The 13,824-nt window shown below is 38.2% G+C and overlaps 1 protein-coding gene across 1 annotated transcript in view; it reads right to left on the bottom strand.

Annotated features, from left to right (window-relative positions):
* The window catches only part of Stim2 (stromal interaction molecule 2), a 178,007-nt gene that overhangs the window by 97,193 nt on the left and 66,990 nt on the right, over window positions 1–13,824 (bottom strand). Inside the window, 1 exon segment of the mRNA XM_029565545.1 lies at window positions 2,633–2,763. Within this exon segment, the coding sequence (XP_029421405.1) occupies window positions 2,633–2,763 (131 nt within the window).

The raw sequence follows: 13,824 nt of genomic DNA, 5'->3' as shown, positions 1-13,824 counted from the left end.
GGAGAGGAAGGAAATTTTAAAAACATAAGCTCTTATAGCCTCGGTTAGCAAATCATAAGCATGCAGGCAAAATGCAGTCTGTTGTCTACAAGTTCACCAGAACACCTAATGGCCCATTAGTTGGTATAGAACTGGCTACTTCACATACAGTGGCAGAACTGAGTAACTATATCAGAAATCCAAGTACTTAACTGTCTAAAATACTAAAACACTGTCTCTATTAGTGTCCTTGGGTTGTCATAATAAAATGTCACCAACTAGACAGTTTAAACAACAGATGTGAGAGGCTAAGGTCAAGATAGCAGCAGAGTCATGATGGCTGAAAGGCTCTAGGGAAGAATCTGGTCCATGCCTCTGATGCCATCAGCAAGCCTTAGCATTCCTTGACTGCGAACTACCTAGCCGCAGTCTCTGCCTCCACTGCCATGTGGCTTTCATCTCTCCTATGTCAGTGTCTCCTTGTGTTGTTCTTTCTCACATGGGAATAGTCACACTGGATTAACTAATAGCTTCAGCACTGGTTATATTTTGAGGTACTGGTGGTTAGGACTTCTGTGTATATTTTGGAGGACAAAGTTCAATCTGCAAGTGGCCCTTCACAGAAAAAAATTCTGCCAACTCCTAATTTAGAAAAATAAAAATTGAGGAAGGTAGGTTCAGAAGCGTAATCAAAAAGTATGAGATTAAAGTAAGAGAGTGAATTTCTTTTTATTTAAAACATTCTAAATTTGAATCAGTAAGAATTCTCTAGTAATGTAAGACAGAAAGCAACACATGCAGATCAGGAACACGGATTGGCTTAGGATGAAAGAATCAGGAGTTACCTGAAATAGATAAACATTCTCAAAACAAGTATTTTATGGAGCAGATCAAGAACTTTTATGTTTGTGGGTGGGCTGTGAAGATGACTCAGTATATAAAGCAGTTGCCACATAGGCATGATGATATGAGTTCAGATCCCCATAACCCATATGAAAACTGAACATAGAAGCATGTATGTGTCTGTAATCCCAACATTCCAATAGTGAGATGAGATGCAGAATGCCTGGAAGCTGCAGGCTAACTAGCCTTGCACAGACAGCAGTGAACTACAGACCCTCTCTCAAGCAAGGTAGAAGTTGAGGACTGACACTGGAGGCTGTCCTCTGACCTCATACACTCTTTAGAGATAGTCACTGTTCGATAACAATGCTGTCAGATGTTGTCACTGCTACATTACATTACAATATCTAGTAAACAATGTAACTTATTTTGACAAAGTTCTGGAAGCAGCTCAGTGGTTACAGATGTAACAGAAAGGTTGAAGAGGCCTGAAAATTGACAGGAGATTCGATTAAAATAGGACTACAATCAAGTAAAGAAAACTTCTATAAAAGAACTAAAAGGGGAGTGAGGAGCTGGAGAGATGGCTCAGCAGTTACAAGCACTGGCTGCTCTTCCAGAGGACCTGGGTTCAGTTCCCAGTACCCACTTGGCAGCTAACAACTGTCAGTGACTCCATTTCCAGGGGATCCAACACCCTCTTCTGACCTTCATGGACACTGCATGACACAGGTGCACTTAGATATATGCAGGCAATACACTCATACATATAAAATTAAAATATTTTAAAAGAACTAAAAGGGAATCCAAAGCAGAGGGAGGATGGGAATGCATAAAGAGGGAAGAGAGTAGGTATGGCAAATTACTAAGCTTGTGTCCTATCATGAACCCCATCTAGTTATCTATGCCACATAAAATCTTTTTCCACATGGACTATGCTAAGCCAAATTACTTGCCTCAGCCAATCTGATCTTAGCAAGCATTGGCAAGCAGAGTCACAGTAAGCACCGCACACGGCAGCTTGTCTTCTTGGAATGCTACCACTTGGAAACCACCTGTCAGGCTGTAATAAAGCCTCAGCTAGATTCCTGTAGGACTAGAGGTGCAGAAAGAGAAACCATGAATCATAAGAAGCCATCTTATATACTACAGCCTCAGCAGCTCACAATGTAAGCCAACTGCCATAGGTGACCGCTGCTCATACCTACAAGTACAGAAAAAATTACCCAGCTGAGTCCAGTTAACCCACAGAATTGAGACTGTTTGTCATTAACACTACATTGCAGGGTGGTTTATAAAGCAGCACTAAATAAATGATACAATCAGAAGAGGATACGAGAAATCTGAGAATAAAAGGAGATATTTATTCAACTGGGAAGAATGAGGGGTAGTGAGGGTGTCTATAGACCTGGCTACTCAGGCAGCTATGGTGGGGTGATTGGTTAGATCCCAGAAGTCTGAGGTCGTCCTGAGCAGTATCTCATACCCTCATCTCAAAATCAAAAAAATCCATCACCACCCCCTACACATACCACCACCACCAACAACAACAAAAAAAAATCTGTGAACCCAGGTCTACAATGGAAAGGGAAGAAATGAGGGTCGGGGAGAAAAGAGGAAAGGAAAGCAACGAAAGCCAGAAAAATCCATGTAAATATAGTGGGCAAGATTAAAGCTTAAAAAAATATCAGAGAAAAGCGTAAGACACTAAAGATGAGCAAGTTGAGTCAAATAAAGAATAAAGGGAAACTGAAGACTAGAAAGAGCCATCTGTCGAAAGAGAGAACCAGGACAGAGGTGCTCCACCTACTTCATCACTTTCATCCACTTCAATCCCACCATCTTTGTCATCATCCATTTGTTTATGTATTGTTTGAAGAGCTTCCAGACTAAACCTGTCTTCTTCGGTGAAGCATGGAGGACTCAATGATAGACAGGGATCTGAAATAGAACAAAGGACAATTACCAACTTGCCATACCAGAACACAGACTATAGTTAGAGATGGAATTTAAAGGGAAAAGAAGTAACAATATTCAACTTCAGACTAAAACTAAGAAACTTTAAAGTCTTCTACCAGAATACATTCTAACATCAAAAATATATGAAAACACTCAAGTAAAAGTAAATAATACAATTCAATTAACAGTGGGCAAGGATAAACAGGAGTTACACAGTACTGATTTCAAATGACCTAACATTTCCTCATCTTTCAAAATCTCCTTGTATCCATTATTCCTCAAATAAAGAGGAAATTTTCTCTATTTTTTTTCCTCATTAAAAAAAAAAAAAGAAAGAAAAGAAACCTAGGGCTGGAGAGATGATTCAGCAGTAAAAAGCACTGGCTGATCTTGTGGAGAACCTTTGGTTCCCAGTACCCATATAGAAGCTAGCAACTATCTATGACTCTAATTTCAGGGGCTCTTCTGCCCTCTTCTGGCCTCTGTGGGGATTGCACGCACAGGTACATTTACATACATGCAGGCAAAACATGCATACACATAAAATAAAAATGAATAAATCAAAAAATGTTAAGCTAACACAAAATACAAGGTGCTACAATCTAGTTAAATTAAAATTAAAGGTCTAGGGAACATTATAAAGAAATGAGAAAAGGAATTGTAGAATACTCAGATGATCCTTTCTTTCATTTTTCTATTTATGACAATCTAAGAGTCTACCGATATGGCTTTTCAATAAATAACTTTTTAAAATTAACAAGACTCTTAAAGAGACCCTTTTTTCCCTTTAAATCTTATTTCTTGTGTTTTACTTAATACATACATATCAGCTAAGCCCCTTCCTAAAGAAGGTCTACAGAAAATCATACCTAAGTTGTCAAAACACTAAAAGGCTAAAAGCTATAGCTTGGCATACACAGGGTACCGGGTTCAATCCCTAAGATTGAGAAAAAGTGAAGAAAAAAAAACAGCAAAACAACACTACTTAGAGGGCATATGTCACATAGGGTTCTTCACAGGCTTAGGGTCGGGGTAAATGAAAGGTAGCATCTCGGCTAACTAATAAAAAGTCTATATATCAAAATGGGAAAATGCTGCAAAACTTTGCTGACATCCCATGTGGCTGACTGATAGGTTGGCAAATTCCAGGGTCATACTACTACAATTCTACTAAATCAATAGAACACTATTTTAAAATACAGTATTAGCAGAATCAGGTATATTACTAGAAGCAATATGACTCTAAAATTTAATGAGCCAGAGAGCTCATCCCAGGATGCTTATCTCAACAATTGTTAAAAATCTAGAACAGCATTCTGGCCATGTTATGAACTGTCATCAGTTAGCTGTGGACAAATCACTTGTTTAGAGATTTTACACATCCCTAAAACAAAGCAGAAGCCAGATGCTTACTAAGGTCTACTGTAGTAATAAAAGGCTAAGAATATCTAATTTAGTGCTTATAACAATAATTACAAGAAGGCAGTAAAGTGCTTGAGACTCACAAATAATTTTATTTTCTAAAAGGTAATGTAAACCAAATTATGCACATGTTCCAGTTACAGTCTGAAAAGTCATTTTCATAGTTCTAATTGAAACTCTAATTTTAATTCCTTTAGTGGTGAAAGAAAATGGAAAAGGAAACTACAGAAATGGAAAATGCAATTATAGGTCATCTAAAACATGTTTATATATTCATACAAATATTTAAAGCACTGATTAAGATTTACTAAAAGTCTAATTCATGAGACAACCAGAATTCTGACATGGTTTTAAGTTTAAGCTCATGGGATTACCTGGATAGATACAAAGTAAAAAGTAACTTTCAGGTTCCAAAACAAAAATGGTATAAAGAGCTATACACAATACATAATTACCTCAAATGGATCATAATTACCTCAAATAGATCAACTTTTTACATATATCTTACTTTGCTGATAAACATATAGGGAGGAGTCCATATTCACTCTGATTAAACACATTTTGTACCTAAATTGCCTAAGAGGAGTTAGCAATGAGAGTTGTGCAAGGAAAAAAGGATGATGAGGAAGTAAAAGACAAAGACATATTAGCAATGGTATAAACAGTGAGGAAAAAGAAAGTAAAGAGCAGATATAAAATGGTAAGAAACTTCAAACTTTTCATTTATATCCTTATTTCCAAATCATTCTACCTAAATCCTCACTTTACACTGTACTTTACTGTCACTGGTTGCCTCTTGTGTCATCCTGCCCACACAACTAAGCACACAAACAGGGCAGAGACCATGTTCTTCCATTTCTCACAAGGACTTTGCTGGGTATATTTTAGATCTGACTGTTACTTCATACATTAAATCACAAACTTTTATGCTATGTAAGGAAGAGATAAACCTTAAAATTAAAAGGATCAAGACATTAAAAGATCAGACATTAGGAATTAAAAATCACCATATACTTTGAAAAGTTCACAATCCAAAGAGAGGGCACCTAGATTCCTATGTTATGTTAGAAACTACTAAGAACATTAATGAATGGTGTCATGATTTGAATGTGCCACCAAACTATGCACCGGAAACATAATCCCCAATGCAACAGTATTGGGGATGGGGCCCAATCAGGGGTGTTAGGTTATGAGAGCTCACCCTCAGAAATGGATTTATGTTAACAATAAAAGGGCTTGAAGATATGAGTTTGATCTTTGGTGTTCACTTTCCCTCCTATCTCTGGTCCTTCCTTCTTCTAACACAGTAATATAACAAGAAACCCCTGCCCAAGTACCAGCTCCCTCAGCATGAACTTCCTAGCCTAAAAAATTGTGAGAAATAAATTTCTCTTGTTTGTAGATTACCAGTTCTGAACCATTCTGTTACAGCAGTATAAATTGCACTAAAATAGGGAGTTCAAGGACCAAGAAGAGAAAGAATCTAATCCAACCTGGGAAAGAGAAATCAGTAAATTTTCCTAGAAGCAAACTTAGAAAATGTAGTTGATGACCTTGAAAAAAAGAGAAAAGCCTGCCTGAAAGAAAAAACACATATGTTCAGTGACAGGCATAGAATACAGAACATTCAGAGAAAGGCACATGGTTCCCTGTTTCTGGAGCACAGAGTACACAAGAAGATCAGGTACTGGGTAGAAGACTGGGGAAAGTAGATGTCTAAACCTGTTCTTCCATCCTAAGGGATTGGCCTCTATCCTAAGAACTAAGGGAAGGCATTAAGAAAATTGAAGGAGGGGCAGACACAATCAGCCTCATTATAGAAAAATCACTCCAAGGACAATGTAAAAGAGATGGGATGGAGGCAAGACTGAGAGGCCCACCTGGAATGAAAGCAAACTGCACAGCTCACAGCAATTCAAATGGAGAAGGAACGTGATACAAGAGATTCTAGGGTGTGGGGTTTAGCCCAAAACGGAGCAAACGATGATATGGCAAAAATGATCCATTTTTCCATACAGAATATTATTGCCTTTAGGGCAGATGAGATGGCTCAGATGAAGAAGGTATTTGCCATGCAAGCCTGGCAACCTGAGTTTGACACCCAGAAGGTGAAAAGTGAGAAGCAACTCCACAAAGCAGTCCTCTGACCTCCAAAGGTACTCCATAGGCACTGTGGTGGCACTTGCACACCATGGCACACATGCCCCCCCCCACACACACACATTATGCACTCACACAATAGTAAAAAATTCTTAAAGAACAGTATTTCCTTTAAAGTAAATGACTTAAGGCCTACAAACCTAACAGTCAGTCATGAATTCTTAACTCTATTACCATTTCCAATGCCTCCTTTTATTTCTTTCTCAGTTGTTTCCTTTCTAGGTTAATTCAGCAAAAGTGATCATTTTGAATCAGATTGGCTGACCTACTTTCTTTTTAAATGCAGTCTTAGAAAAGACCTATAGTTATAATAAATTCAGTGTAATGTTTTCAAACACAACTTCTAAAATATCAAAATTGCTCTCCTCTGTGAAAATCATGTACTCCACACCTGGAACATGTGCCTTACCTGAAGAGAATTCCCTGTGTTTAAATATGATCTGAAGTGCTTGCAATACATGACGCACTATGCCTGGTGCTGGGTATACAAGGAAAAATCTCACTCCCTTGGTGCCTTCGCCTGTGTTCAGCACAACACGACACGGTGTATCCTTCTAGCTTCGTATATTCAGCATTCTTTTCTGTTCTCTGAATTGACAACATCTAGCACTGAGGAAAATGGAGTCAGTCTCATCAGAATGAGACTTAGACTACATGTTAGCAACCAACAACAGCATTAAATTCCACCTTGTTTTCCTGTACTCAAAGCTAAATGTTTGACCTGGTTCTGCAGAAAAGAAATGAATTGAAATCATTTCATCTAGTGAGAACTACAACTAAAAACCAATGCCATTTTCCACATCTTTAACCCTACATAGAGCAGGTCTCATTTCCACCTTTCAGATAAAGAAATAACTTGTTAGTAACTTGCTTAATATCATACCACTACACATAACAGTTGGGAATCTAATCGCGTCAAGACTCTAAACGCATGCTTAAGTATAGTACAATGCATATAAAGAAATGGGTCAGGATTACCAGTGTTGGAAAAGGAGTGCTGCTACCATAGATACTGCCTAGCCAAGAAGCCAAAGGATGCAAAAAGCATAAATGTGTCTCATGGGAAATGCTTCCAGAGCGCATTCACATATGCCTACACTTCTCCCTGTGGTGGGTCCCACTACAATTCATACTTCTCTTGAGTAAACCATCTGTTATGGTTTAAGTATGAAATTTCTCCCATAAAAGCTAAAGTCTTAAACTCTGTTCCCAAATAAGTGGCAACATTTTGGGAGCCTTCACAAGCTGGGGCCTAGCCTGCAGTAGTAGGCTCCAAGAAAAGGCACTGAACCACTGTACTTACAACCCCACTCTCTGCTTCCTGGCCCTCTGCTATGTGAAGAACCACTGCCTCACTCTTTTGCCAATGTACACTGAGCCACTCTGCCATGCCTTCACCACTATGATGGAATGTCAACCCTCTGAAAACATGATCCAAAATAACCCTTCCTCCCTTAAGTTGTTTCTGTCAGGTATTTTGTCGAAATGATGGGAAAACAAATACACTATTATAATAAATATATTGGATCATAAGTTTAGCCTAAATTTGACTGCAAGCACATATTAACTATTTTACCACAATGGGTAACATATTTGTTCAATTACAAGTCATCTATCTAGCAAATATGTAAATGCTAGATTCTAGGTTGGAAGTGCAGTAGTAATGACAGACATCTGTATCAAGTATACAAGGGTGACAAAACTGAGGAAACAGTCATGTCTGTAAGCACAGGAAGTTTATGTGCACAGGAAGAAAGCCTTTAGGAGAAAGTAGCATTTGCATTGATTCTTCAAAGATAGGAAGTGTTTTCTATGAAGACAGAGGTAAGAACATACAAGGTAAATAGTTATACTAGCAAAATGATGATGATGGGAAATACATACTATAAAACGTACATAAGAAAGCCAGGGGGGGTGGCGTGGCCCAACCAAGCCTTTAATATCAGCACTGGGGAGCAGAAGCAGGCAGATCTCTGTGAGATTGAGTCCAGCTTGGTCTACCTAGCGAGTTCTAAGCTAGCTTGGGCAAACAAAGACCATGTCTCAAAAGCAAAACAAGACAAAACAAAAAATACAGAAAATATACATAAGATATTAAGTATTACACATTTCATTTTGCCTACAAAACAGGTTATTATTACCTTTCAGAAGGAAAAATTGAAGACTAAATTATGGACTGATCTACAGATTATTCCAAATAAAGGTAAAAACGATAAATAAATTCCTCAATTGCCAGGAAGGCCCCACTTGCAGTTCTCTCTGCTTATAAACCTTTCTCCCAAATACAGCCTGGCTGATGAACTCCTTTAGCCCAACTCAAAATACTGCTCTTCTTGCCCTCCCTGCTTGCTGTTCTCTGTACAGCACTTTATCACAGTGCACCACACCATGCATGTCTTTATTCCCTTACTAACCCCCACACAGCAATGCAACCAATTCACAGGCTTTGTTTTGATCTCTCTTCTTTTCACACTGCCTAGAACAGTATCCAGCACACAACAAAAGCTCAAAAAATATCTGTTTATTGAATTACTTATTAATTGGATTTTAACTACAAATGAAGAGAAGTCTTTTAAGAAATTACTCAGCAGATCAGAAACCTAGACAATACAATTCTTCACTTCTTATGGCACTGAGGTTAAATCTAAACAGTCAGGACAAGTTTAGTAGCACTGTACTTCAACTTAAAACTATTCAATGCTTAACTAAAGCCTAATGTAAAGTTTATTCACTGACAAATCTTATTGTTTAAGTACCTACTAAACAAAATATATAACATACTATGCAAAAATAACCAAGGGAGTTTTAAAATACTTAGTCTTCCTGAGACTTTTATACTCTAGTAGAGAAGGTTCTTGCAATGATACTCCATAAGGTCAAGGCCACAGCCTGTTCTGATTTCCGTATACTATCACTACATATATCATTACCACTGCTACGGGTACTCTATGTGTATTCTTACTATACTACACCTAGTAAAATAATTTGCCTGGTTTTTTTACATGTAAGCAATTGTCTGTCCTGTGGCCTGATGAAAGAGCTACTGTTACGTTAGGGCTAAAAAGACAGCAAAATAAGCTCACGTAGGAAATGCCATGAGTTCTGGAACCCACAAACAGTGCATTCTGCTGGAAGACTGGTTCTCAACTGGAAGTGCTCTGGTCTCCTTCCTTTTCTCCCTTCTCAAACTCTCCTCATTGCTTCTAGCATACTGCAGATGGGAGGAGTGGTTAGGACATTAAGCATCTATACTGTACAGGGCAGTCTCACACAACAATACACTACCCTCCACCAATATTACTCCCCAGAGGGAGGAAGAAAACACTAACAAGCATGGGTGGAGTAGCAATAGTATGGGAATCTGTAAAGACAGCCAGGGTCTATCAGTCACTGAAGTACAAAGAAATCAGTATTAGGGTTCTGAAAGGAACCACTGATGATACTAGCTCAGAGGTAAAACACTTGCTTACCCTGAGTTCCAGCTTAGTACTAGAGGTGGGCTGAGGATTGGGGTGAAGATGAAAAATGTTAAAGAAAAAACTTTTTGAGAAGTCAGCTTAGTGTTTCATGTAGTGCAAATAACCTTTCTATAGTCAGTTTTGGTGTCTAACCTGTAACCAGCTAGTGAAGTGGATACAGGAGGACCTCTGAGACTTGCTGGTCAGCCAGTATAGGTGCATCTGCAAGTTCCATGTCCAATAATAGAATGGAGAACAACTGAGAAAGATACTGACATACATCTACCTCCGGCCTCCATGTGCACACACATGAACTTCTACACATATGGGGGTGGGGGAGGGGATAGATTCCACTGTGTTTTTCATGCTAGCTGGTTTCTTTGTAGCTACTAAATAATATTTCACTGTCTAGATGAACCACAGTTTATTTATCCATTCTTACTATAAGACATCTTGGCTGCTTCCAAGTTTTGCAATTATGAATAAACTTAAAACAATGTTGAGTAGGTTTTTGTGTCAATGTGAGTGTCCAACTCTTCTGGATAAATACCAACAGATGCAATCACTGAACTTCATGGAAGACAATGACTGATTCTTAAGAAATGGTCAAACTGCTTTCCAAAGTTGTTTATAGCACTGTACATTACTACCAACAATGAATAAAAGTTCCTGGTCCTCCACAACTTCATCAATATTTGGTAGTGCCAGTGCTCAGGATTTGCCAAACTAACAGGTGTATGGCATGTCACAGCTTTAACTTGCATTTCCCACTGACATAAGATGTAGATTATGTTTTCATGTGCTTATTTGTAATTCCTTGGTAAGATGTGTCTATTTTATTTTAATCTGGAAATATATGTTTGCTACCAAAGAATGACTATCAAGTCTAGGTAAGAAATTACAGAATATAAACTGTAAGAAACATTAGGCATCAGTCTTTTTTTTCCAAACCCTGTAAAATTTAGAACTTGGGTTAATGATAAGGAATTCTAATCTTTTCATTACACCACACCCTGTAAGACTTTTGTTTAAAGAAAGGCCTTGATGCATTCCTGAGCCTAATGGCTTATAGTGGCTTCTTTTAAACTAGCCAAGAGGCAAAGACTATGAGGTCAGACCCCAGCTAATGGGGACAAGACAAATTTCTGAGTCCTGTGTGTACTTGCTGCCTCTGACTAATCATGGAGGTCTCCCTTTTGCAAAAGGAAAATCTGCTTTGCCCAGTTACTTTCACTTTGCCTGTTCTTGGGCTGTATCAAAGGGATCCTTGGATCTCTGGTTTTATTTCTAACTCTAAGGATGTTGCTCAGTACTTGCTGGGTACAGTACTTGCCCAGCACACTAGTACAAGGCCCTAGGTTCCATTCTCAACACAGGAAAACCAGAAACAAAGAATATAAACTAGAGACACGGCAAAAAAGATACAAAGAAAAGATCACACTCACACTGAAATGACAACAGAATGTAATGAGAAGTTGACAGGTAGAATGTACATTTTAGGCCTAAACATCATCTAGATAAACAACGGCATTTTTTTTTAATTTGGATGGGCCAGTCTAAACAAAAGTTCCAAAATGTATCAAATGTAATTCCATTAAGCCTCCACTGGAGAAATAAATATCCCATAATCTCTATTTCATCATTCTACTTTATTGATGTAGCTCCCCCCAAAGGGGGGAGGGGAGCTAAAAACAATAAATACAGTCTTAGTTTCCCTCTTATAGCTAACAGTTAAGCTAGTAAATTCCATGCAGAAAAGAACTAAGAAGTGGAGCCAGGTGACTGACTCTTAATCACAAGTCAATAGCTCCAGCCCACTAACAATGCAGTATCATATGCTGCCAAGAGCTTGGCTTACAAATCTCATGATTAGGATTTTCATAACTACTACCAATGAAAGAACATAAAATAGTTTGTATTTATTCGTTCCCTGGACAGTTCAAATATTTATCAAAGTTCAATCTAAATACTTTTAAAGCAAGCTTTAGTATCTTCAGGGACAATTCTGTAGTGTCACTTTCCAATATACCAAACACAAGATTCAAACTACAGAGAATGTCTTTCTTCTCATCTAATAACATCTCTAGGGCAGTGCCTACCTTAGATTCCCAGTATTCTCTTATATGCCGTATATCTAGCATACAGACACCTAGGACATAATAGAACAGATATTGCTCAGAAAGTACAAATAACAAAAGCTGTCACAGGTTAGTTTCAATCTATTACATGTTATATTATCGTGTACATACAGGCCTTAAAAAATACATTTGAATTTATTGACAGTACATCACATACCAGAAAATAAATGACAAAGAGAATACTTTCATTAGCTTTGAACAGTGCTGCACTAAGGTGCTATTAAAAACAAGTGAGGAACTACAGAATCCCTGACATCCAAGACGTTTAAAACAGTCAAAAAGACAAACCTTGCCAATGAAGGGCTGAGAAACCACTTGCAGATAATCTAATTATAGTGCAGGTACTACCCTGAAGAAGAATAAGGGACCCTTGCTAAGAACCCCTTCTGACTGACCGCTTCTTGGAGCTCTGAATCTACATATAATCACTGCCTACCTCTTAATGGACCTAGACCCTGGCAAAAACAAAGAGGTTTCTCCTCATTGCAAGTCCAAATTTCCTCTATTTTCAACATTTTCCAAATGTCTAATTGTTATCAAATGCAAACCCAGTTCCTTTGCTTCCTTCCCTCTTTCCAGGAGCATTTCTTTAACCTACCACTTCTATTCTGATATCTCATTCCCATTTACTCCCCCTCCAGTCTGCTGCCATCACAAAGCTAGCTCCTTGGGTCTCTACTTATCTTCTGAGGAGCCAAAATTAATGCCTCTACCACAAAATTATCTTAATCTGTGATTTATTTCCCAGCACTCCTATACCAAATATATCTACAATTACTTCATGGTTAATGTAAATAAACCATGTTTTAATCATTTATTTCGGTATATGTAAATATATGTTCACTTGGTGCATGTAAATAGAAGAGGAGCCTTCATATAGACAAGTTTAATTCTTCATGTAGTTACCTTTTTTCATTTTCTTTTATAAGTGCTCCTTGAATGCAATAATGTATTTGTCTTAAGTAATGTAGTATCCGATAAATTGGAAAATATTGTGACTAGGTGCAAAAAGAAAAAGCAAATGAGTGTGCATGTACATACTTACTGGCACATCATTTTCCAAGATGTTATAAAAATTTTGTAAAAAATGTTTTTAAATAAATGCAGACTCACAGAAGTAATTACAACCTTCTCTCCAAAAATGAGAAAAGTTCATTAACTAAATGCAAGACAGTTTTGAAAATTAGGATTCCAAGAAGCACTCACTCTTCCAAAACAGTATCTAAAACCCTTGACATTTTCATTAAAAATGTTAGGATGTGTGCAGTAAGTAAAACAGCTTAAACTGTTTTTGCTTTATGCTGGGGTGGGGTTTTTTTGTTGTTTTTTTTGGCGGAGGGGGGATAATTTAAAGTTACAATCACAATATTGTAAATGCACTTAGTACCACTAAATTGTATACTTAAAATATGATAAAATAGTTCATTTTACTATGCATGCCATAATAATTATTAAAAAGAAGACTGGGCAGATGGTACAGTGGACAAAGTTCAAGCATGAGGACCTGAGTTTTGATCCCCAGTATGCACATGTGCTGGATAGCTTTAGTGTCAACTTACACACCTGGGTTGAGGGAGCCTCAATTGGGGAATTGCCTCTATTGGACTGGCCTGTGGCCATGTCTGAGGAGCATCTTCTTGATGAGTGATGTGAGAGGGCCCAGCCCACTGTGGGTGGTGCCACCCTGGGCAGGTGGGCCTATGTTGCATAAGAAAGCAGGCTGAGCAGGGGCCAGGAGAGCAAGCCAGTAAACAGCGTTTCTCCATGGCCTGTGCTCCAGCTCCTGCCTCCAGGTTCCTGCCCTGAGTTCCTACCTTGGGCTCCCTGATGAACTGTGACGTGGGAGATATAAGCTGAATAAACCC

Source organism: Nannospalax galili, unplaced genomic scaffold, assembly GCF_000622305.1.
Source record: "Nannospalax galili isolate Female #2095 unplaced genomic scaffold, S.galili_v1.0 scaffold777, whole genome shotgun sequence".
Classification (NCBI taxonomy): domain Eukaryota; kingdom Metazoa; phylum Chordata; class Mammalia; order Rodentia; family Spalacidae; genus Nannospalax; species Nannospalax galili.
The sequence above is the reverse complement of the archived record's forward strand: the minus strand, read 5'-3'. Positions and strand labels throughout refer to the sequence as shown.